Genomic DNA, 26,130 nt, shown 5'->3' with positions numbered 1-26,130 from the left:
CCCCTGCCACACCTTCACAAGGACCCCTGACACTCTACATAGCACACTCGACTTGCCTCTTTCCCTGCACAAAGGGTTTTTACATGGAAAATAACAAAGAGGGTGTCTTCTGCTGTGTCAATAATGAGCATCTCTGTCAGTACCAGGTAATGCTGCTCAGATACATCTCATAATCTTTCTGGAAGTCACAGGAGAAGGAGCAGAAGCACAGGGCCGTCACCCATGGGGAACTGAAAGGAAAGACCTGTGCAAATGCCAGAGCCAGCTGAGCTGTCTGCTTGCTGCTTCCCGCAGTGCCTAATCCAGACCATGTCTGTCCAGGCAGTATTACAATGTATTTTTGCCAGCTGTGTGATAGTAGTTTGATAGCAAAAACAGGAACAGTGATGTTCATGCTGTCAGTTTACTGGTTGCCACTGACAGGAGGAAAGATCTCCTTTGCTTGAAAGACCAAGCACTTTCTGCTTTTCCAGTTTCAGGACTCTGACATAGCAACTTGTTCTTTTTCCCCCCTTCATTTTTCTTTTAAATTAGCCTTATTTAATAAAGGATTCTACTGGATTACTATATGCAATTGCATTTAGTGATACATTCCATTTTGCAGTGTATTGTAATGTAAGTTGTTAAGTATGTAACTAAGCATTTTAGAACATCAAACTATAAGAAAAAATATTGCAAGAGAGTCTTGCTTACCTACACATTGTAGTTGTTTAATGTTGATTTCTCTTCCCATAGTAGTGAAATGCCACATCCATATTTAAAATCTTAAGTATTGACAAAGTTTTCTGAGCATACAAAGCTGTTTTAGCATAATAAAAGACTGCTTGCCATGGTGCAGCTCCGCAAATGAAACCGCTCATCAATTTACCAGAAATCTGCCTACATACAAGGTGTTCTTCAGCCTTTTGGAAAACCCTTTGCTTTTCTCGCACAGGAAGAAATCCTCACCATGCCAAATTCCGTGACAAACCTCCACTGACTTCAATAAGGTCAACTGCTATGAGATTGACAGGGCTATAATTATGCTTTAAAATTACTCTTATGCCCATGCATTCACAAATAGGAACTGCAACAGCAGAAAGGCTTAATGCAACAGAAGGGAAGCGAGAATTTCAGAAAGAATATGCTGCAGTTCAAGATTAATGTGTTACTCACAAAAAAATCTAATTTTAATAGAAATTAAACCTCTAAAAATTATTTTCCTTAGTGTGTCAAAATCTCACATTTCTTCAGCTGTCACAGAGCACTGTTAGAAATGGATCCAGAATCTGCTCATTAAAGTGTGGTTTCTCAGAGGCTGAACCAGTATTTTGAAATTACTCCTTAATGACTAATTACCTATTTAAAAGCATGAGCAAACCTTTGACTTCATAGCATCTCCACAATCTTTCATGGTATAAAACCAAAATATCTTATATCTGTAATTACTTACCAAAATAAAGGACGTTTTTGCGTGGCAGTTTTGTTTGTAAATATTTTATTAAAAAAAATTCCTTTAATGCTATTAGTCAATACATGTGTAATAATACTTAATAAAGTATCACGTAGTAGTAGGTATTTTGGATTCAGGAATGTAATGGTTTTAACTAAATCATCAGAACTCTGTTCTGCTCCAGTCTCTTCTAAACTGTCATTTTTTTTCCAGAATTTAAACAAACTCATTCTTTGTCAAGTACGTCATCCTTAAGGCCTTGCAAACTTTTTGGTGATTGAACCAAAACAAAGAGAGAGCTCGGCTTTCTTGACCTGAAGATCACATTGCTCTTGAGCTTAGAAAGATGCCTGCGGTTTTCAAGCAGTTAGTGGCAAATCAGCAAGAAAGAAATCAAAGGAGAAGGGACACTTGGAAATCAAAACAGTAAAGTGCACAGTTATACTGTCCAAAATTGTATTAATCTGATCCAAAGAACTGACGGGACTGTGGATATTTAATACAATTTGAGTTGCATGGAACATACAATCACAATTGGACAGAAAGGATTTTCTTTTTCTTCCTGAAGTCATCTACAGGATTTTCTGAATTCAATTTTCAAGGGTAACATACTGCAGCAATTTGGATATTGATCGCTTTCCTAAGTCCGCAAGGAGATGAAGAAGGGGGGTAAGGTGTGGAGGGTTGCAAGGTGTCCTCATGCCTTCTCAATTTTGTTTAGATGTCAGTACTCTCCAGTTCCCTGTCCTCCAGCCCTAATGCAGCGTGTGACCTAGAAATCATAAAGAGTTTCTCTTTATTTGTGTACTGTCTTTGAGTTTGCTGGGATTGCTCTCCTGTTTGTTCTCTGCTGGTAGCCTTGAGGGTGTCCATCTTCTCAGCTGGTTCCTCCTCACAGTCCTGGTTTTTACTGGCTGGGGTGTTGGCAACTGACTCCAAGGAGGTGCCTGCCTCCTCCAGGTGGCTGTAGCCCTTATTGCTGCTGGAAGGCTCAGACTGGGAGCTCTGGGAGTCCGTCCTGGTAATGGCAGGGGGTGTTGAGGGTGGTGACCCCCCCAGATCCAGAGATTTGGAATAACTAGATGCCCTTACCAAGAGGCTGGAGTCTGGGTCCCCGCTGACAGATGGGAACTGAGACGGCTCAGTGAAAAGAGGACGCCTGGCATCGGGCAAACAGCTGGTGCTCTGCCGCCTGAGAACCAGCTTGTGCCTCCTCATCCCATCGCCTCCCTCGATGCGGCCACTGCTGAGGTCAGTCAGGCTGAGTTCAAACTCACCCCGTGGGATCTCCTGGGCTCCCCGCTCACCAGGGGGCCTCCGCCAGCCTCCCCCTCCACCACTTGGCACCAAGGGCAGAAGGGTGAAAGTGCTCAGTGAAGAGCCGACAATGGAGCTGGCTGTGCTGCGCTGGTTCCAGCTCTCTGGCGGGCTGCAGGGTGGGCTGGCGATGGTGCAGCCAGCAAGGGCAGCCCGCTCCCGATAGATGCTGTACACAGCCTCAGCCAGGCTGGGTGGCTGTGGTGGGGTGCAGAAGGATGACCGCCGTGGTGAGGATGCCAGGTCCGGCGGGGAAAGGGACATACCCAGTCCTGGTGGCCAGGAGCTCTTAGCCAGCATGGCTGCAGCACCCAGGCCTTCACCTCCAGGCTTTAGCTCCAGGCCTCGAGACTGCACATAATTGACAAAGCCGTTGAGAGGGGCTGAGGCCGGGGTCCCCCCATCCTTGGTCCGCAGGCTGTGGGCATCGATGACAGTGGAGTAGAGGTCACGCAGGTTGATGATCTTGGTCTTCTTGTCGCGGTTCTCATGCAATACTGCATTGGCGCAGATGAAGAGGAAGATTCCGATACCCATGATGAGAGGGCCCAGCACCTTCAGCTTGTCTGAATGCAAGTAGCTTGAGAAAAGACGGAAAAGGAAACCCACCGAGGCCTGGGGGGATGAGGAAGTGGGCAGGGACTGTGGGGACCCCCAGGTGGTAGCAGTGGTGGAGGAGTTGGCTCTCGAAAGTGACTCTGGATGGATCCCTGCATATGTCCCTTCTGGGGTCCGGGAGCGGTTCTTGGGGGTGCTGCCCTGGGGTGTCTGGTGCCAGCCTCCACTGAAGCTGCCTCCTCTGTAGACCTGGCTGGGCTTCGGCCAGTAACCCACCACAGCCAAGGCGATGCCCACCAGCAGTACCAGGATGCCACAGAGGGCAATCAGCCCCGAGACAGAGCACAGCTTAAGCTTGCCTTTCACCACCACCACATCATTTTTTCGCTTCTTTTTGGCCTTGCGTTTGCGCTTGGGGATTTGGCTTTGGGGTCGCAGAGGGTCCTGTTTCCTAGCTGAGATCCTCAGGAGGCCTCCAGTGGCGATCATGGCTGGCTGCCCAGAGCACTGCCACTCACTCCTGCAGCAAAAGGGAGAAGAGAAGAGGATGAGGACCAGAGGCAGACCTGCAACAAGAGAAATGTCTCTGTTTGCTGTTCCTCATTCAAACTCCTACTAATTGAGACCCTCCACAAGTGGAACGGAGGTTGACACCAACAGGACAATCTCCCTTGCCCGTACAGCTCCTGTATGTGTGAGAAAGGGACAGGAAACTGACGAGACAGACAATTAAGCAACTCTGAGAAGTGAAGCAGCCATGTGCCCCAACATACTCTTGCCAAACAACTATTTAACTTCTTTACACTCCAGGCAAATGATAGGCAGAGTGGTACCTGCTGGTGTAAACAAAAAAACCCCATATGGCTGGTCTCAGAAGGATGCCGAGCCCCACTCCCTAATGGTGCCTGGGGTTACACTGCACTCTGTGGTTAGTGATGTCATGCAGGACATGAAGGGAGGAGGGAAATAAAAGCAGGAAGATAGTATATTTGACCTATAGATACCATTTGTTTCATTACCCTACTTACACATTACTGGGAGAGTGTGTGTGTGTGTGTAGTTAAACATATTACTTGCCTTTCTTCAGTGAGTGGGAAAGGAATTGCTGTGCAATGCACAAGGGAAACATTTGAACACCAGGAAGTGGTGCCCTGTGAAAGTTTCTTCACAGCCACTTTGCACTTCATCTGCAATATTACAGAAATTCATCTCCTGCCTACAGTCCAGTGGAACCCCTTCTTTGGGAACACATGTGATGTTCCAGATAATGGTTAGGTAACAGAGACAAATACCCCCCTGCCCACCAGCAGAAAGCAGAGATGATGCTAGCAGGTAAGAGATGGCATGTCAAATTTTATTAACGGAGGAGCAAAGCCTTGCAAGTCACCTAGGGAAACAGTGATGACTGCTTGTAGGAAAGCCGGTACGGAAGTAAACCTTGAGCTTTTATGGCTTTTGTTTTACCGGACTGTCAGAAGTCACCTCTCTGTTCCAGTGATCAGAGATACAAAACACACCGTGCAGAAGCAATTCCTGCACTGTTGCAATTCTTTTCAGCAGATATTCTGTCATGCTAGTGAGGACTAAGTTCCCCTCCCCCCTTTCTCTTTCTGAGCGTCCGATTATTTTTTCCAAGATGGAGCAAAAGATGCCAGCACCAAACGTAACACCATGGACAAACTTCAATTTATTGCAGTAAAAGGTGATTAAGTAAGCAGCTAAAAAAAGATTTTGCTCCCCTTCCTCTGTTCAGCTTTTAAATCTTATTTCTTTTCTGTTCTTTTCCCAGATTTGCCACGTATGCGGTAATTTTATATCCCATTTACTTCGCTTATATTGTCCCCGGAAAAAGAAAGGTGCTGTCAGCGAGAACGTTGTCAAATTACTCTCCGAGGTACTGCACGCTCAAAACAAAGAGCGGAGACTTGTCTTCTCTTTCCTATCGCTGAAATAGTTATTAAAAAAAGCCCCAAAAAGGTCGACAAAAGAGAGCAATTTTTTGTTGATGCAAAAGTGTAGTTATATAGAGGCATGTTTGCTTTAACCGCCGGTTCGTCAGTCCATTTCTTTCTGCTGCCCCGCTAGCCAGCAGCCCGTCTCCTCTACCGCGGCGGAAACAGATTGAAAATCGGCTCCGAGCCACCTCCCCAGTCCCTGGCACTTAGTTTTGGGATGGAGAGAGCGGATGGAGGACGGCACCGCCGAACCCGCGGCCGCCGCCAGCGACCGCACGGGACCCCGCCGGGGACGGAGCCGCATCCACACCTCGAACCCACCGCTCCCGGCTCCCTCGATCTGGGTCAGTGGAAAGCAAGCGCGGTTTTGGCAGCGGAGCCGGTTTAATCCCTCCTCGCCGCGCCGGGCGTCACGGACCGGGCTGCTGGGGTAGCCTTTCAAAGGAGCTCCGGCTGCAGAGCCCGGCCTCGCTCAGGGGTCGCCGGGGACGTCGTGGGGGACGCGGCGGTCACTTACCGGGGAGGACCGGGGAGAAGCCCGCGCGGGAAGCGGCCGAGCCGCCGCAGGGAAGAAACTTTCCGGCCCGAGCGGGCATCCCCGCGCCGCCGCCGCCCCTCACGGCCCCGGGCGGGCGGGCGGCGGGGCTGAGCCGAGCGCCGGGCGCCCCCTCGGCCCCGCCGCCGCCGCCGGGCGCCTCAGAGAGTTCGGCGGGAGCGCTGCTCCCTCGCCATGCCGCATCCTTCCCGGAGGAGCCGCTGCCTGGAGCCTCCGCGGCCGGACCCGGCGCCGTTGCTAGGAGACGGGAGCCGTGACACAGGGAAACTGCCGCAGGAAGGGCCGCGGCCGTCGCCTCACCCCCTACCCCCCCGCGCCTCTCCCGCCACCTGCGCACCTGCGCCCGCCCGCGCCCAGGGACCCCGCCCACTAAACCCCGCCCACAAACCGCAGGCCACGCCCAATCACCAGACCACGCCTCTTTCGCCACGCGCCCCGCCCACACCCCGGCCCCGCCCCGCCCACACGGGGGTCCCGCCCCCGCCCGCCCTGCCTCACCCCGCCATGTGGTGTGTGGTGGGGTGTCCCGCACCCACTGATCCCATTTCACGCCCCCCTCGACCAGCAAGCAACTGACTGGTTATAGGGGAAGTGCAGCCATTCTTGTGCTTCACAGAATCATAAAATCATAGAACCTTTGAGATCCTCAAGCTCAACTGTACCTGTCTGCTACTAAATCATATACCTAAGGTGATTCATCTACCCATCTTTTAAATACCTCCAGGGATAGCGACTCGACCACCTTCCTGGGCAGCCTATGCCAGTGCCCAATAAACCTTCCAGTGAAGAAGTTTTTCCTAATGTCCAATCTGAACCTCCTCTGGTGCAACTTGAGGCCATTCACTCTCATCCTGTCACTTGTCACTTGGAAGAAGAGACCAACACCCGCCTTGCTACAACCTCCTTTCAGCTAGTCATAGACAGTGATAAGATCTCTCCTCAGCCTCCTTTTCCCCAGGCTAAACAACCCGAGTTCCCTCAGCTGCTCCTTGTAAGACTTGTTCTCCAGTCCCTTCGCTAGGTTCGTTATTCTTCTCTGGACATGCTTCAGGACCTCAATGCCTTTCTCATAATGAGGGGTCCAAACCTGTGGGCAGTATTCAAGGGGTGGCCTCACCAATGCCAAGTACAGGGACACAATCACTCCCCTGGTCCTGCTGATCACAGTGTTTCTGATACACTTCCTTGCTCTCTGATGGCAACCTTCCTGGAGCTGTCCTCTCGGACAGTGTGAGGTCCCATCTCCTTTTGTCACCTTAGTCCTTCCCAGGGTTTGCCCAGCCTCCCATTTAGGAGCTCAGCAACAGAAAGCAGGAAGCCCCTCAGTCTCCTTTTGACCAGTGATATCTCAGCAGCCTCAGGCTCAGCCACCTCACTTTTGCTTCCGCCTGCCTCTCCTTTCCCCGAGTTTGCAGGAATGGCTAGGGAGAAAGACAAAAAACAGGTGAAAAGATGAAGAAAGAGGTTGAAAGAAGAAAGTGGCAGCTGAGATACATCAGTGGTGTCACTCAGGATCTCTCATTTTTGGCAGAGATCAGGAAATGATGTTGTCTTCTGAGCTGCTTCGTGAAAACTCTAATTACATTGAAGTTGTCACCTAAGCGAGACATAATCTAGTGCATCCCATCACCCTGCTTCTTGTATTCGTGAGAGGAGATAACTGTTGATTGCTTTAGTCGAGTCTTGTTAGAGGTCCACTGTGAACTTGGAAGGCAAATCTCAGGCAGATATTTCAGTAAATACAGAAAAACTGGGCTTGGGTTTTCTCCTGACTTATGTTGCATGGTGCTCTGGGGTGGGTAGACCAAACCTGTCTTTTTCTACTGTGGCCTTGGGCTCCTCTTGAAGCTAGGGTGTGACCTAGCCTGGGCCAAACCAGCTCTCTCCTACCTCTGCTTGACCTATTGTGTGGGAAGACCATGCTATGTGTAAAACAGCCTGCCAGAAGCAGAAGGGCAATAAAGAGAACTTTTATGGACTCAAAGTGTGCTATTAAAAAGAAAGGATAAAACATGTAAAATTGTCAGAGAGATTATGCATATTCAGTTAGATTTTATGTATTCTGGCCTCAACAATTTTGTGATGCTGTGAATGCTCATCCAGACTGTGACATTACATGTCTTTCACCCCAACTATCAGTGCCTGGTTTGAGAACAAACAAATCCTAAAATTGCACATGTGCATTTTAATGTCATTTGCGGTTTATCTGAGCAAAATCACTCGGGGCACATTTCTTTTAGCACATATATAACTTCTGGTTATGCAACAGGCTTGAAATTTGAGATTTATTATTTAAGAACTTCTTTTAAAAGCGTGCTTTGAATGCTCTCGATGAACCCAAGTCTTCTGACATACAGTAATTTGCTTTGTGTTCAGCCCAGACTATCAGAGAAAACCAAACATATCACATCTGTTTCCACTGGAGACCTGTATCACATCAATAATGCAGCATCACCAGACTCCTTGAAAGGCTTCTGTGTTAGAGAAAGATGGAGAATGAGAGAGATTTTTTAAAGGGCAAAGAGCTCTTTTCCCTGAGTCACATTTTCTATTTCTGTCAAATGAAACCATTCTATTTAGGTATCTTTTTATACAACAGCTTTTCTGTATTTTCATTGCTAAATTTTTGAGTGATTAGGCTATCTTCATATTCACAGTTTTCAACTTGCTCTTAGCAAAATGTGTTATAGGTGAGGCCCAGTCCTAGAAAATATGAAATATGTTCCTGGATGAAAAGCAGCTGAGGGTGTTATTTTGCAGTAGCTAGCAATGTGGTCTTAATTGACTCTACATGGTGAGGACCAATTGTACAAGGGCAGGCTGAATCCCTCAGAGCAAGTTACCTTTTCAAGTTCAATATCCCTTAGCAATACTACAGATTATTCTTCTTATTTAACAAATGCATTGGGGCTTTGATGAAACATTTGTATTATTTTTAGTTGATACAGATTTTTGTGTTCCCAGAAGTGGAGTGATTGCAAAAGGCAGCTTTGCTATTGGTCTCGTTTACTGATTGCCTGAGTTAATTTGCAACTATCTGTATTTGCATTGACTACTGAGCACTGCTGGCAGGCTCAACTCCTGCCCTCTCCCTCTCCCTCTCCCTCTCCCTCTCCCTCTCCCTCTCCCTCTCCCTCTCCCCTCTACCCTCTCCCCTCTCCCTCTCCCCTCTCCCTCTCCCCTCTCTCTCTTTTAGGTTGTTTGAGTATAAGATGATAACCTTCATGTGGTTCTTCCCTGGACATGCTTTAATACAACAGTGCCATCAATTTTAGTATATCCACTTGAATAGGTTCCACCTGAGGCTGGCTGGGTATGTCAGCTCTAATCCAGAAGGTGCATAGCCAAGTCAATATATCTCAGCCCTCAGCAGGCCCAAGGTCCAAAAACAATTCAAAGGACAACTTAAAGTATTCAGCATACTTTTCTGAAATACTGTAGTATCTGTGGATTCCAGCCATGGAGCTACAGTTCCGCGTAGAGGCCTTACAGAACAAAAACAGAGAGAAGGCTCTTACTTGATATACTTGCAGAAGGGGCACAAGATTAAAAGGATAACTGTGAAAAAGGATTGTTAGAGGGGCAGTAGAAAAAGCGTAAGAGAGAGACAGCTTTCACAGACTTCATCTTTACAATTTCTCAGAAGGAGTGACAGAATATTGAAGGGTCATTGCCATCTCAACCTATATCCTGCTCACAGAGTGACTTCTAGTCATAACAGAGGCTCTAGCCTTAAGGCCTGTTTCAATTGTAGCTTATTTAGCTAATTTTAATTAGCTAATTTATTATTTTGATAGAAATAAATGCCAATGTACATTTGTACATATGCTTCACAGTCTATTCTGCTACGTGCCAAGGTTTCCTGAGTCTTTGATGCTGGAATTCATAACTTCATCTCATTCAATAGCTGGGGAAGTTGTAAGAGCATCACTACCAGTTTGGGCCCTGGTTTCAGAGTAAGTCTTTGTTTTTCCTTATCTCAGCCAACATGCTTTGTTTGTTTCCTGTGGCAGTGGAGATTCTGATATGATTAGTGGTGGATTAATGATAATTTGGTAACCGAAGAAGAAGAAAAGAGCATCACTGTGAATGAACTATGAGAAATCATCCTCACTGACAAAATATATGTTTGAAATTCTTACAGGCCTACATCAAATGCAGTGAATCTGCATTGTGTATTAGATTCGTCCAGTTTATGTAATATGTGGTAGAATCAGATGCAACATCTCTTTTTCATTGTGTAGCAAACCTAGATAACCCACTGAGAGTGAATGGCAACTTGCATGTCTGCTCTTCTTTCTAAATTAATTACAGCAGAGATACACATTGCTGAGAACATTTGCCGGGGTGAAGGAAATGCACAGACATGAAATCTAGTGACAGAAAGGTAAAGGAAATTAATATTTTAGGATGAACAAGCTTTTTCACACAGAAAAAAAGAAGGAACTACTGGTTTACCTCACTTCGGTTCTTATTGTCATTCTTTGTGAATAGATTTTAATTATCAAGGCATTAATGACACTAACCGCTTTACAAATATATATATATTTTTAATTGACATCTTGCAAATGGCTTGAAACCAGAGCAGACTGAACATTAAATGCTCCTGGGTCATCTATGACATATTGCAGGAAGTCTGTGATGGTTGCGCCCTCAGGTTATGAGCCATGCCCAGGGGCAGATGTCACTCAGTTGCCTCTAAATGTTCCGTGCATGACTTCTCAGCTGGCTTAAAAGGAAGCAGGAACCATTCAGCCATGTTATTTGCCTTCAGTTTTGATTTGTTGATACAAGGCAACTGCAAATAACTGCAAAAAACCTGTGTCTGTTATTTGTGGACACAAAAAACCACATAGAGGCTAATCAAGAACACTTCCAAAACTATTGGCTTGGAAGGCAAGACTGGTGTAGCATTTCCCCCAAATCACTGCAATTATTTTTTTAAATGATATTCCCCCCTCACTTGCCCACTTGATCAACCATGTAAGCTCTTTGAGGTGGATGCCATCCCAAAGCAGCTTGACCCTAGCTGTAATGAATATCTGTGTATACCTGTTTCATGATTAGCACCTTCTTATTGTTTATCTTTTGCTGTCAGTTTGAAGGTCTACAGCAAATTATGCGAATGTGTATGTTGTAAGACAAATTCATAAAATAGCTTTTTTTATCTTCAAGCCTGAGAAATACCATTTTGAGTCAGTGGGACAGCACTTGTGTGTGTATGACAAAGTGTATTGGGCAGAGGGTTGGGAAATGTTTTTATTGTAAGTGATATTAAAAGTACATTACTTGCATGCCAAAGCACTTGTAGGAGGGAACAGTGGAATGCACCAATAACATATGGCTCCCGCTGTCTTTTTTTTCTTCTAGGGCACTAGGTGCTAGAGAGATTTTTAGCCTTGGTAATTTAAAATTGTAGATGTTCAAAAATAAACACGATACCAGGATTTTTGCAACTATGTGCAAAGGTTTTTCAACAAAAAGAGAGGTGCTTATGCCTGTTAACTGCATTGCTCACTGCAAGTCACGGCATCAGAGGGTTCTGGCTATACGAAACCAGCTCAATCTGAAAGTACTCAGGAAGGAATGGTGGGCAGCTTGCCTCCTCAGCATGGGAACATCCATGAAGCAGAGTTAGTCCATCCAGTCCATGAGCTGGGTTAGCAACCCACAAGGAGCCATCATCAGATAGATCCTGACTAGTTATCAGATATTTTAGAGTTTTCATGTTATCAATATTTCTCCCATTTTCTTGGGGATACACCTGCTGCTTCCCAGCATATGCTTAGGCTGCTGAGGAGCAGGGCTGTCTTGTCATTATACAAAACACACAATGCCTGTGTTAGCTGGGGAAATTCCTCACTGGTCTGGTGAGACACTGGAACAATGCAATCAAGCATAATCACACTTATAATAAGATTATTTGCAGCAATCTACATAAAAGCATAGTCTGTCAGTCAGGAGAGTAAGACAATAATTTCATCCTTGCTTTTTAAGAGAAGGGTTTTCACTGAGTATGCACTCTGACTGCATACTTATGTACTTGTGCAGTTTGGTAGGTGTCTTTGCCCTACATTATTAAAGGATTAACTTAGCATTTAATAAATGGAAGGTATCACAGTATCTTTTTTATGTGCTGTCAAGAGAGATTAACCCAAATTTTTGACCTGTTTTGTTGGGTTTTGGTTTTTTTTTGTTTTTGTTTTTGGTTTTTTTTGTCATTTCCCTTCCCCCATGGCCTGCAACAATGTTTTTTCACTCTACACTGGACAGCTAATCATCACTGTCGAAAGACGACAAGCTAGTGCAGGGTACTCAACCAATAGAAATGGCTTTTATGGACTATCAACTAAAATTGTCACAACACTGATGAATTGTCAAGGTCCTGAAAGCTCCATGCTTCATTGCTATCACTTCCAGGGTGATACAAAGACTGCTTAAAACTGAAGGTCATATTTACCTAAGATTTAATGGTATATTTTAGGAATGTAAAGGAGCCCAGAAAATGTATTATTGCCAGAAGATCTGTTTCTGCCACCTTTTCCCCAGCTTCTCTGTAGAAAGATGTTGGGGTGAAGTCAAGAGCAAGTTTTAAATGCGTCCAGTACTGTTATAAACTGGCACAGGTGTGAACATCTCATGGAATTTTTGCATGTGGTAGGAGCTAATCCCTTCCCGGGCTTAAGTTAAGACAAAAGGGAACTGTTGAGTTCTTTGAGGTCTGTCATGCTCTGGACCAAAATGCCAGGATCAGTGCTCAGATATATTTTCTCTTCAGTCACACTTAATTTTTGTTTTAAATTATTCTAATTGAGAAAGGTACAAAAGTATATTTTCATAACTTTAATAACTGTTAAAACAGTGAGCTTTACCCTAAAGGTGTAGAACGGTGATTTAACAGTAGGTACTAAGTCCTAAAAGTAGACAGAAAAAAAATCCTATTCAGAACTAGAACCTGAACTCTGTAGTTAAATGACACTTAGGGACTCAGATCATAGGCCATAATTTATTAAATGGAGTTGTGACTTGATCATTACTCTTCTGATAATCATGACACTTATTGTACCTCTGCTTTGATTTTGAATGTTACTGTTACAACATTCAGTTATATTAGTCAAATGGCCTGTATTGTATTAATCATTCTCAATCAGTTTTGTAACTTGAAGGATATCATATTATACAGTTGAAATAAAGTACAACCAGCTAAATAGCTTTTCTGCATTGATACAAGCGAGCTGAATTTATCAATGATCTTATTGGCATCACAAAGGCTTCGTGGGATGACTTCTGTGACTGGAGTGCTGGAATGGAAGGATAGAGGCTCTTCAGGAAGGGCAGGCAGGGGAAATGAGGAGGGGGTGTTGCCCTCTCTGTGAATGACTAGCTGGAATGCATGGAGATGGACAAGGAGCTGACTGAGAGCTTATGGATCAGGATTAAAGGGAGAGCAGGGACACATGACATTAGAGTAGGAGTGTGCTACAGGCCAACCATCTAGGAAGAGCAAAAGGATAAGGCCCTTGTCCTCATGGGGGACTTCAAGCTTTCCAATATCTGTTGGAGGGACAACACAGAAGGCATTTTCTATCCAGAAGGTTCTTGGAATGTGTTGATGGTAACTTCCTTCTCCACGTGATAGAGGACCCAACAAGGAGAGGTGCTATGCTGGATTTCATTCTCACCCACAAGGAGGGTCTGGTAGAGAATATGCAGCTCATGGGCAGCCTTAGCTGCAGTGACTATGAAATGGTGGAGTTCAAGATCCTCAATGTAGCGAGGACAGTGCACAGCAATCTAACTACCCTGGATATCAGGAGAGGAGACTTTGGCTCTTTCAGGGATCTGTTTGGGAGAGTACCATGAGATGACGCCCATGGAGGGAAGAGGGCCCCAAGAAAGCTAGTTAATATTCAAGGATCACCTCTTCCAAGTTCAGGAGCAATGCATTACAACAAAGAGGAAGTCAGGCAAAAATGCCAGGAGGCCTACGTTGATGAACAAGGATCCCCTGGACAAATTCAGACACCAAAAGGATTCCTACAAAGAGTGGAAGCAAGAACAGGTAGCCTGAGAGGAAAACAGGGACATACTCTGAGCAGCCAGGGATCGGGTTAGGAAAACTAAAGCCCTGATAGGATTAAATCCGGCCAGGGATGTGAAGGGCAACAAGAAAAACTTCTATTGGTGTGTCAGTGTTAAAAGGAAGATCGGGGAAAACATGGGTCCTCTCCAGAAGGAAACAGAAGACCTGGTTATCTGGGATATGGAGAAGGCTGAGGTACTCAATGACTTTTTTGCTTCTGTCTTCACTGGCAGGGGTTCTAGCCACAGTGCACAAGACAGAAGGCAAAGACAGGGATTGGGAAAATGAAGAACCAACCACTGTAGGAAAAGGTCATGTTCAAGACGATCTAAGGAACCTAATGCACAAGTCCATGGGATGTGATGAGATGCATCTGTGGATCCCAAGGAAGGTGGTGGATGAAGTTTCTAAGTCATTATCCATCATATTTGAGAATTTGTGGCAATCTGATGAAGTTCTCACTAACTGGGAAAAGGGGAAATACAACTCTTATTTTTAAAAAGGGAAATAAGAAAGACCCAGGGATCTACAAGCCAGTTAGTGTCACCTTTGTGTCTGTTTATATATACATATCCTCCTGTAATCTCTGCTAAGGCAGTGTGGCCAGCAAGTCAATAGAAGTGATTCGGCCCCCCTACTCTGCATTCCTGAGACCTCTTCTGGAGTAGTGTGTCCAGCTCTGGAGCCAACATAAGAAAGATGGGTACCTGTTAGAGTGAGTTCAGAGAAGGACCACAAGGATGTTCAGAGGGCTGGAACACCTCTGCTATGAAGACAGGCTGAGAGAGTTGGAGTTGTTCGGCCTAGAGAAGAGATGCCTCTGTGTAGATATTGTTGCAGCCTTCCAGTACCTAAAAGAGGCACGCAAGAGAGCTGGATATGGAATTTTTACAAGGGAATGTAGTGATAGGACAAGGGGAAATGGCTTTAAACTAAAAGAGAGTAGATCTAGATTAAAAATAAGGAAGAAATTCTTCACTGTGAAGGTGGTGAGGCACTGGAACATGATTCCCAGAGAAGTCATGGATGTCCCTTCCCTGGAAGTGTTCAAGGCCAGTCTGGATGGAGCTTTAAGCAACTTGGCTGAGTGGAAGGTGTCTCAGCCTATGACAGGAGGGCTGAAACTAGATGATCTTTAAGGACCCTTCCAACCCAAACCATTCTGTGATTATTTTTTAAAGAATTAGCAACATCACTTGTGCTTGGTCTTTCTTTTGTTTTCATTGCCAAATAAATCTCTTCCCTTAAATTTAAAGACAAAAAATAAGAGAACCCTTAATTGTGCAGGCTAGAAGGATGTTTCTTGCTTATATTTTCAAAACTCCCACTAGGGTAGGCTATGACCTAGTTAGTCTATATATCTGAACAGAAATCAATTAACTTACTATAGTGATTCACTAGAGACACTGAAAAGAAAATTTGACCTGCAGGTCCTGTGGGATTATGTATGCAAGCAAAGTAACCATTTGGCCCCACATGTCAAGCACTAAATCTACTGGTCATGTAGTAAGGTAAGACCTTTGGGAGTCTCTACTGGCTTGGATGTTCCTGAAAATGGGAGATATTCCCTGCAGGAAGAAAATGCATGCCTCATCTTGTGATGCAGAACATAGCTAATTTTCAGTTTGTGTTTACATCTTTAGTTATTTTTAGACAGTTATTTTGCTGCGTTTTGTTTATAGATATTAATGGTGCAGAGAAGGCAATGGTGCCCCAAAGCACTCAATAAGACAGTACCTGGAATAATTTTTTGTTTTCCTGAAATGTAGTTGTGAGTTGATTTGGCTGTTGAACAGGAGACTAGGAAGGGCCTTTTTTTTCTCTTGGCTTGTTTGAATATTTTGGGTGTGAAATGAAGCTTGCCCTGTATGCTAGTTAAAAAAGCCTCAACTCCTCCATTTATTATGCATTCTTTTTTCAGTAAATGCTTATTACTCATGCATAGCCAGGAGTATGAGGATTATAGATGCATTAAGAACTGTTTATTTGATTTTAAAATAACCAAACTTGCTGCACAGGGAGGCTGTGGAATCTCCTTCTCTGGAGATATTCAGAACCTGCCTGGACATAATCCTGTGCAACCTGCTCTAGGTGAACCTGTTTAGCAGGGAGCTTGGACTAGATGATCTCCGGAGATCCCTTCCAACCACTACCATTTTGTGATTCTGTGTAATCAGAGCTTAAGAAAACATTAAACAGGTATTTCCAAGTAATACATACAGGTATAAATCTGGCCTTGGATTAAGAAGTAGTTGTCTCAATCACCACTGCTGGTGAGGACTCAATCACAGTCAGAACCCATACATTCTTGGTTACTTTTGCTGTTCCTTGGTGTTCTCACCACCAAACTCTGTGTCAGTTCCTGTCTCAAATATAAAATATTGCATTGCAAGTGGGTGGAATTTATCTCACCTAACTTTGGAAGGCTATAACATACCTACATCACTTCTAGAGCCTGACAGATCTGATCTTCTGTAGGAATGGCAGTTTGAAAGGAATGGTTTTCTGCGATTACCTGTTTCCTCCTATTGATTATGGCAGAGCCCTGGACTCTCGATTTTCATGTTACAGATTTTCACATAGCAGACTTGTACCTCTGCTTGCCTGTACTATTTACATGACTCCCTCTAAAGCATTATGCGTGCCGTCATGAGAGAACAGCAAAGTACTAGATCTCAGAGTCAGGTTCCCCAGATTTCTATTCTGCATCTCATGATGATTTCTACATCACAATATCTAACTATATGCACACTTCAGCGTCTTCATGCATCTCTTTTTACTTATGGTTCCTTGAGGGAATTCTGCATATGTCTTGTAGATTGACTACCTTTTTCCCTCTGTATTCAGAAGTTTAAATTATTCCTGGTTAGAAATTCGACTGATGAGTGTGCTGAAGCGTAGACAACAGGTTTTGAGAATGATTAGTGGTTGGGACAAACACTTCAAAAGAATGGCAGGTTGTTTCATTTCACTGAGCAACATTTTGAGAGCAGCAAATAACTCCTGAGTGTCAGGATCATATTGTAGTTGTGACTTAAATAACAAGAAGTGGTTGCAGAACATTTGGGTGTGGAAAAATGTGTTCTTAAAGTTGCGTAATGAGTTTGCTTCAGCCCTTAAGCACAGATACCAGAATGAGAGGTGCTTTAGTAATCAGGAAAAGTCCTTTGTACTCTGAAAGCCTCCCACCCTTACCTGCTATTAGGTAGTAGGCTATATGGCTGGGATTGGGGAAGCCATGGAGAAGGTCATAAATAACCATGTCTGTAAGACTGTTAAGCATATCCTTATTTACAAGACTGTGATTTTGGAGGTGTTTCATAGAGGAATTTGAAGCAGTAATTGTACTGAACTGAGGCAGTACCAAATGTTAGGTGTGATTTAGGGACATCTAATCCAGTTCTGGCATTCCTCACATTATTCCATTTCCATCCACTTGGAGTCCCTGGTCTATCATTAGGCACATGCAGCTGAGTCACTAGAGTTAGTTTGCTCACTACAAGATTGCAATATGAAGGGCATAAGGTTCATTTTAACCGTTAAGTTGCAGGCAGTGTTATACTTGCGTGACTGGCACGATCGACATATCGGGGACTGAAATATTTACAGAGATTCTGAAAAGTTTACAAATACTATAACTGGCTAATCGAGGAGCTAGAAAGGGGAGAAAAAAATCTTGAAAGGTCAGTTGTGACCAACTACAGAGAGCATTATAGGATTTCTCAAGCAGGAGACAAGCCACAGTATCCTCATCTGAAAGGCAGCATAATACACAGACCATGAACTCTGACTAAACTTCACGTAATGGATCTAAACCCAAAGATTGCTGTCTTGATTTGATGTTTGCATGACTATGTATGCCCTTTCTCAGCATGAAGGTAGTCAACATGAACTTTAGTTAACTTCATCTTGAAAGAGAAAGAATCTGTTACTTTGCTCAAAGGAGAACTCATCACCTGGGACTCCATGGTGACACGGTCTCCATCTGAGCACCATTACCTGTCTCCCAAGTCAGACTGGCTCCTTAGAATCCTATGACCTCACCTTCCCTAAAGGTACCTCATAACACAGAGGGACATGCTGGCTTGCAGCAAGTACAAGTATTTTTTCTCTCTGTATCAAGAAACCACAGGCTTCTTCATTCTGGATATAGAGTTAAAACCCTGACTCCCTTTATCGTCCCTCTGTGGCTGATGGTTCTCTATCTCAAATATAATATAGTGGTGAGGCTTTTTTTTCTATTTTCAGTTTTCAAAGAGTTTCTCCATACTAATTGTGGGAAATGTTTTACTAAGAATATCAGACATGCCATGTGGGATCAGGTAGAAAACTGATCCACTGACTTCAGTATTTTCTCTCTCATAACATCTTGAAGAAACCTCACAGTAAAACTGTGCTGTCTAGTTTTAAATTCCCCTCCAAAGATTAAAATGGTAAAGAATTAACAATGTGAATACAAGGTGAATTACTTCTTTTTTAGAGAACTAATATGAACTTTAATTTTGCATAAAAGGAAATTTTGAAATTGTCAAAAGGTCATGCTTGCCTAAACTTGTTAAATAAAATTTTTTTTTGACCCAAATGCCTAATACTTTTGATTTTAGAGAGTTTATTGCATTCACTGAATGACTATGCTTACCCCATCCTCAAATTTCTCATGCAGCTGATGTGGACCCAGACTTATGCTCTCTTGCACATAGGCCTGTAAATGACTAAAGCAAAGATGCAGAGGAATTGTCTGAAGAAACTGAAGGGTCGTGGAAGGGATTGATACTCTAATCTGAAGTCTATGTGGAGTCCCTCTTTAATTGAAATAAAGAATAATGGAGCAAGGCAGATGTGGATAGACTTTCTGATGGATTCTGGTAATGGAAAGACAGTAGTTCATTAAACATAGCTATATTGCAAATAAATTAAGCTGATTTGTGTTCTTTATCAGTGGAAGTAAAGAAAAATATCTTTCCTGTGCTATTTGTGACAAAAGGGATGCAAAAATATTATCTGAGCAAGGCAAACTTGTCTTAGAGTATTAAACTCTGAAGTGACAAGATACTGTGATGAATTTCTATCCTCCAGAGCTTTGTGCAGTTATTTTATAGTTAGTGATAAAATAAATGAGGTGCTTGGCATTTATGGCAAGGTGATCTGGGAACCAGTGGAATAGATAAGAAATTTATTTTATCAACTTTTCACTAATTGATATGAAAAATCAGGGAAGGGTTTTGTTCCTAGTCATACCAGCGCAGATTTTCAGTAATTCTGGTCTCAATGAATGATGAAATTGATGCAACAGAAGGTGGCCTTTGTGTTGCAGACAAGTGAGTCTCAAAGTCTGTATACTATTAGTTTTACTCCTTGTAACAACGGCTTTTGCAATTTATATCACCTAGAGGATCGTTTAAAATGTCAATCTACATGCCCCTCTAAGCTCACATCTGGGATGAACCAAATTTAAATATGAAAAAAACCTGAATTGAGGTTATTCTAAGTGGACTATTGTCATATTAATGCATAATAGATGAAATTAACACCTTTGTGGGCTATAACACCCAACAGAATAGAAACTTTGAGACCAAATTTCTAGAAGGTCCAGCTGAAATTTATGGTTCCCATCTAACAAGCCCTGTGCATTGTATAAAGACTTTCCCATCCTTGACAGTGGTGGGGCTCATCCATCTGCAGAAAGCCCAGGGTAATCCATGCTGTTGTGAGACCCACAGTACTGCATTATCCTGGTTTGCTACAGTCACCCTAAATCTTCTGCCAGTGTGGCGTGGAGGCAAAGTTCATGTTAATGTAGGCAGCACTACTCTGTTAAAGTGTTGTCAGTGAAGTTGCAAGAGGTTTGTGACGTGGGAAGTGACTAATTTCTCTCTTGTTCTTCCACAGCCAGTCTACTCATTTTGGAGCATCAGCCATGATGATGAATTTCATACATATATAAAATGAGGATGTCATGGAACTGACACTTTCTAATTCTACTCTCAGACTTTTTTAGAGCTGTTGCTACTAGTTCCCACTCAGATACAAACTTCCAACACTTCATATGTATTGGCATGAAAAGTACTGCAGACATGAAGCAGAAACTTGGCTGGGCTCCTGTCACACCCCAAGGTAGACAGAGTAGCATGCAGAATTGTATTTAAACATTTAGTTTATTGCCTATAATGTTACAATTCTAAGTCAAGAATATAAGCTTAAGCCTAGACCAATATTAGCATCCTATAAGGGTTTGAAGAAGGAGTATACAACTCCTTCTATATCACAGAAGGAGTTCTGTGATAGAGTCTTTAGATGTTTCCTCAAAGCTGCTGCAAGTGAAGTTTCTGCAAACACTCCGGTGCTCATGGATTGTTGATGTAGGTGGGGATCTCAGACCAGCTGAGAGGGAGCTCCAATTAGTGCTTGCTCCTCTCATTCTCTTATAGTCCATTCTGGAGTGATAATATCTGGAGTACCAGTCGGCCCATCTCCTTTACCTTTTGTCTGTGGTGCCTATGGTAGGGGACGCAGTGGATTGCAGTGCAACCCCCACCAGTGTGTAGCAATCTAGACAACTCCAGGGTCGTAGATCAGGATGTTTCCATCACAAAAAACTCATAGTCTAAACCACAGATATAGATTTCTATTCACAAATCTTATTAATACTTTTGTTTTGAGGATCACCTCTGAGCCTTTGTTTTTGTTCCGCAGTTATGATGAGCATCCATGATGTACCTCTGCATACCTGCGTTGGTATGCGGGAGGGAAGGCGTGACCATGGGCCTATTTGGTCAAACGAGTGGCAGAGACATAATGGCTCATTCTCCCCGACTCATCCTTGCTGCACAGGTGGGCTCTGGTATGGCTGCTGATGTGGAGTGGCCACCAGACCTCCATCTGGCCCCTCTCCACCCCTCGATTCAGCAAAGCAGCAGCCCTCTTCAGCGGCTTCAAGGAGAGGGGGGATATGTCATCTTGCGACCTAATTTGCAGCAATTTCCCAGCCGTACGAACTACAAAGAAAAAACAGTAGAAAGAGACAAAAAGCCAATAGAAAGCTGCTGTAAGGATGTTCTACAACACTTTGCAAGACATAACTGGAATTTATCTTGTAAACCAACTAGGGAGAGCTAATGGTAAGGGAAAATTTTGTTTAATCTTTCATGACAAGTAACAAAATTCTTTCTTAAATCACTGTCTTGAGAAACAGAGCATATCCTTAATTATTTCAAGATATAATTATGAAGATATAATATTGCTGTACATTTTGTCGTTATATAATTTGGCTTCATAAACTCATAGAATGTTTTTTGTTGGAAATAGCCTAGTCCAACCTCCCAAGCTTCCTTAAAGCATGGGTTTACACAATGCTCAACAGGTCTGTTGTCTACTGCTAGACAAAATAAAAGACTGAGATTTAAAAATGGATTGAAGTGATCAGTATGGAAAGCTGCTAAAGGTACCATCAGGCAAATACATAATCTGAAGACACTTTTTGTTTATGCAAAGCACTTAAAAATTTTGAAAGCCTCTACTGAAGAAAATGTAGCTGCTCCCGTTGCTTTTAAACCTAAGAATCAAGCTTCTTTTGAATCTATTAAGCACAACAGCAACTTAAACATAGGAACACATAACCATTTAAATCAAGGGAATTTTTCTGGGTATTGTTCAGTGTTTTTATATATATTTGTTTGTGTGGGACAAGCAGAAGAAATAGATGCCACAGAGAAGAAAATGAACAACCAGAGCCAAGGGATACACTCTGAATAAACACTGAGAATGCAGCTCTGAGATGAATGCAAGCCTACAGCAAAGCCTTAGAATTAATGTCAGCTGGAAAATGGTCTGGAAATAAAGCCAAAGCCAAAGTACTAGTTTCCTTCTTTCATATATCTATTTCATGATTTCCAGTGTAATAGCTTGGAGCCAGAGAAGGGTCTGTTTGCTTATTCAAATAAAGGACTTTGTTATGAGGAAAGGAAAACCTAAGAAGTGATATAGACCCTTTAAGCAATGGCAGCATCCTACCAATGATGCTGCAATAATGCGAGATTTTATCAATGAATTTGGACTATCTACAATTAGAAACTTGTTATTTGCCTGATATATTTTCTGTGGTTTGTTTGTATTGACAGAACTGTGCAAAACTTATTCATTTTCATAAGGTGACTGAAAGGTAATTACTGCCCCAGCTCTGAAATTATTCTTCCAGCTTTAGCCTTGCTGTGGCTATTTGCTTGAATAGAGACACTCTGATCACAACCGAGTAGTTAATACGTTATATTATTGCAAACATTTGCTACACCCATTTGTTAGAAGTTTGGGGAAGTCAAAATTAGATAGCTCATAGCAGAGCTAAATAACATTTAGTTTTTGGAAAACAATGCATGGCGTAAACATTCAAGGTCAGAGCTTGAATAAAAGATTAACTCTGAAGGCAAGACTTTTTAAATCCTAGCAATTCACATTGACACTGGTATTATAACAGGACAGCACCTTACTTGGAGAAACTAATAAACATTTGAGCAACAATGACCCTGCTGTCGACATATCAGATATGATACCAGTGGATGTATGTGACATTTACTGGTGAAAGCATAACCTGCCAGTCTGAAAATCTATTCATATTATTCTGTTTGTTAGTGTCTCAAGTGATGACAAATGTATTCTTTTAGCAGCTGAACAAGTCTTCCATGGGAATATTCCTTTATAATAAATTATGACTCAAATTTTGCACTTGGCTGAAAATGAGAGATTAATCATGGTGGTCATTTGTCGCAGGCTCTGTAACTCTGGAGAAACAAATCTCCATATTCAAAAATGCAACGAATCTGCTTATACATGTTAGCATTTTCTGCTTCTATTTTTGACAATGATGCCATTCTTATTTTTCTTCTTTCATATGGTAAAGTGCACTGTGGGGTGAGGTGAGCCATGAGCTCTGTACTTACTGTAATAACAATAACAACAACAGTAACAATAATAATAAAACTTTTTTTTTCTCTCCATGGTATTACAAAGTGCTTGAAAATGTGGTGACAGAGTCATGTTAGTGGGCACTTGCAGTTAAAAGAACAGTTCTTTAAACATGTGAAGTTTGTAGTTATGGTTTATGACTATAGATGATCCAATGTTAAGCTCTCTTTGCAGGACTGAATCAAATGCCATTTCCAATTTTTGTAAATATTTTTAGGAGCTTGATATTTTTAGTCAGCAAGGAATGGAAAGCAAGGGGAAAAAATATGTGGGGATCTTACAAGAAACCTTGACAATAACTTTCTTTTGTTAGTCTGCACAAATACTTTTCAAAAGCATATAGGGGAAAGCTGCAGTTTTAGAGAATAAGAACTTGACTAGGATTCAGTAGAAAAGAAAAAGAAACAACTGCTTTTTATTCTACTGTCAGATACCTTAGTGGCACTCACAGCTGCACTGTGTAAAATATAAATTTACCTTGGTGTAAGTGAGAGAAGGCTTATACCAAAGCTTGGGTGTTTTGGAAACCAGCAGCATCCTAAGTTGTGATAAAAAACAGATGCTGAAGCACTGGAAGCTTAGAGCATATTTTGGTTGAATGGACATCTTCATTGTCAAAAGCACAAATCCTCAAAGGCTTGTCTTCATTGTTTGCTTGTTTTAGGCTGAGTTTTGTCACACTGAATAATACCTGAATTTGTAAGTAATACACTCTCTTGAGTGGATCTCCTTGTCTGCACTTTAAAGTGGGTCCTGCTTCAGGTGAGGCTGGCGCAGATGTCCTCCAGAGGCCCCTTATAGCTTCAGTTATGCCACAGTCCTGTGGGCTTTGGTCACTGTTTTACATGAGGAAAATGTCAGAGTTTTGTGTCACTTCTGGTATAATTGGTAGAATTATTTTTCCTGCATGAGGGAAGGAACAAACTTGTGCTTCTTTTTTTTTTATTGTGATTAATATGCATTGGGATGTGGAAGGTTTTGCATGTTGCCTGCACTTTTTGGCTGCTGCATTTTAAAACTTTTGGGCTTCCATTTGGTTAGCAGGGATATTACTATTGTCAGCCAATATGTAACTGTACCTAAATCATTATTTTTACTGCTCCAGTACTAAATTTGGCCTAACCCATTTAAGTCATTTTTAGAGACAGATTTGCATTTGAGCTGGTTATGTGAATGCCAAGTTTCAGCCTACAATGACTGAAAACAGCTGAATAGTGAAATAGTGAGTGACACTGTTTATAAAGGAAACAGCTCCTGACCCTTGATGACAGCTTTGTGAATATGATGATACAATCATTTGAGTATCTTCCATCTTGCTCACAGTTATTATTATGTAGGTTCCTAATTTGTTGCCTTCCTCCGTCATCAGAACATGTTCTGCAAGTCTCATTTTTACATTGCTGTTATTTAGTTCTGTCTGTTTTCTCTGAGTGAAGGGCTGCAATATTTATAATATCACTTGCAATTATTTTCATAGAGCTACAGTCTGCCTTTGGGCATAGCCTTCAGACAGGGATACTGCAATATGTGGTGCCATAGCTAGGATAGCCCCAGGAGATAACATGCTTCAGATGTTCCAAGGCAGAACATTTTTTCTTGTTTTACCTATTAGCTGGCTAGTAAGTTGTTCTTAGCCTGTGTAGGCATGAGTTTGGCCAGCCCTTAAATCAAGTCACGTGTGCTGATCAGTGCATGTTTGTGTGTGTTTATATGTGTAATGAGTGTATCTGGCAGAAGTACCAGTACTTTACACTGGGTGCATTATTGGAGTTTTGAGTTTTGGAGTCCCATTCTCTCTCCTATGGAAGTGAGTCCGAGCTCTGGAGAAGTCAGGCTCAAGCTCATATTCACAGTTCCCGTGTTCATCTCTGAATGTTTGCCTCACACCAGGGCTCTAATTTGCAGGGAGCAAAGCACAGTTTTGTGTCAGGGAGTCTAATGAAAATCTCTAATGCTGCATATTTAGTCCAAAGGGCAAAGTGTGAATGTCACCAATGTGTTAGATGAACTACATAGTCTATAATTTTTCCTGAAGCATACCAACAAGATAAAATTTTGTATTTTGAACATTTCCACCCTCTATTTAAAAGAAAATAAAAAAATAAGAGAGAAGTATTTTGGGGGATATCTTTGCTCTGTCTCTAAACTGGATCCTGAATTTTAAACCTAGATGCTCACCTAGCCATTTATACGTGCATGACTGAACAGATTGAAAATATGTAATACTGAAAGATTTCACATAAAGTGTGCATCCATTCATCCATAACTTTGGGTCTGTAGCATTTATTCATATTTGTCCATGGAAGGAAATAAGGAGCTAAAGAGAAGAAAGGGCCTCTTTTCTCTCTCCAGTATGGAATGTAGATCTGGTGCTCAAAATATTAAGGAGAAAAGGTGAAAATTAAGGCTTTGGAGAAAATATCTCACTTTACGCAGGAGTTTTACCCATCATTTTGGGTCTCCCTGGTTTCAGGTCTCCCAAGACAACATGGATTATTTTTGAGGAAAGATATATATGTGTGTATATGACTTTTTAATATCCTTGCATATATGATCTTTATAAGTGGATGGTTTGGGGTTTTTTTTTTGTTTTGTTTTGGTTTTTTTTTCGTCTAAATTCAGTCTTTAATGTCACCCTCTGAGTTACTGGGGTCATATAAATTTTCTAGCAAAGAAATCTTGACCTGTTAGGTATTGACACCTGTAGTTGAATGGGATGGGGTAGCCTTAAGAATACTTGACCAATTGGTTCTGCTGTAGCATTTACAAAGCCTTTGGTTTAGCCTTGTTAGACATTTTGTGCCTCAGATTTTATACACTGTTTCAAGTGTCTCTTTATACATTATTCATGTTCCCATCAGCACAATATGGAATTTTGGCATCTTTCCAAGGATTGGTAACATTCAGTTCCAAATTGAGACTGAAAAGGAAAGCAGGGAGAAAAAATATCATATTTCTCACTTTTGCTCAAATTTATCTGACCGTTGACCTACTTTATTTTCTTAAATAGCATGAGAGATAAAAGTGGATTGATGAGATAATTTCTACAGGTATCTGAGATCCAGTGAATTTAAAATAGGAGAAATGCAGTCTTAAGGAGACTTGGACAAATTTACCATTGGGATTATGCCAGACATAGATAGTATAGATTTTATTGGAGTTTTCTCCAGATTTTTTTCCCAGAATAGGAAATTCTTGGCAGTTAAATTTTCAGACACCTTATCCTACATCAAAAAGACTGTGTGGAACACAGGAAAAAAAAAATGTTAGG

At 42.4% G+C, this 26,130-nt stretch overlaps 1 protein-coding gene across 1 annotated transcript; it reads right to left on the bottom strand.

Moving 5' to 3' along the window:
* Positions 1–518: 518 nt before the first annotated feature.
* Positions 519–6,108, bottom strand: TMEM200C (transmembrane protein 200C). Its single transcript, XM_069853886.1, has 2 exons — positions 5,765–6,108; positions 519–3,824 (listed from the first exon to the last, which is right to left on the bottom strand). Exon 2 carries the CDS (start codon positions 3,794–3,796, stop codon positions 2,150–2,152), a length of 1,647 nt encoding a protein of 548 aa, XP_069709987.1. The 5' UTR covers positions 3,797–3,824; positions 5,765–6,108; the 3' UTR covers positions 519–2,149.
* Positions 6,109–26,130: the final 20,022 nt, after the last annotated feature.

Source organism: Phaenicophaeus curvirostris, chromosome 3 (genome assembly GCF_032191515.1).
Source record: "Phaenicophaeus curvirostris isolate KB17595 chromosome 3, BPBGC_Pcur_1.0, whole genome shotgun sequence".
Lineage (NCBI taxonomy): Eukaryota > Metazoa > Chordata > Aves > Cuculiformes > Cuculidae > Phaenicophaeus > Phaenicophaeus curvirostris.
This window is presented reverse-complemented; position numbering and strand designations above follow the sequence as displayed.

Bases quoted from the DNA above. Each gene is read 5' to 3' on its own strand.
- TMEM200C (XM_069853886.1), bottom strand. From the start codon at position 3,796: ATGATCGCCACTGGAGGCCTCCTGAGGATCTCAGCTAGGAAACAGGAC.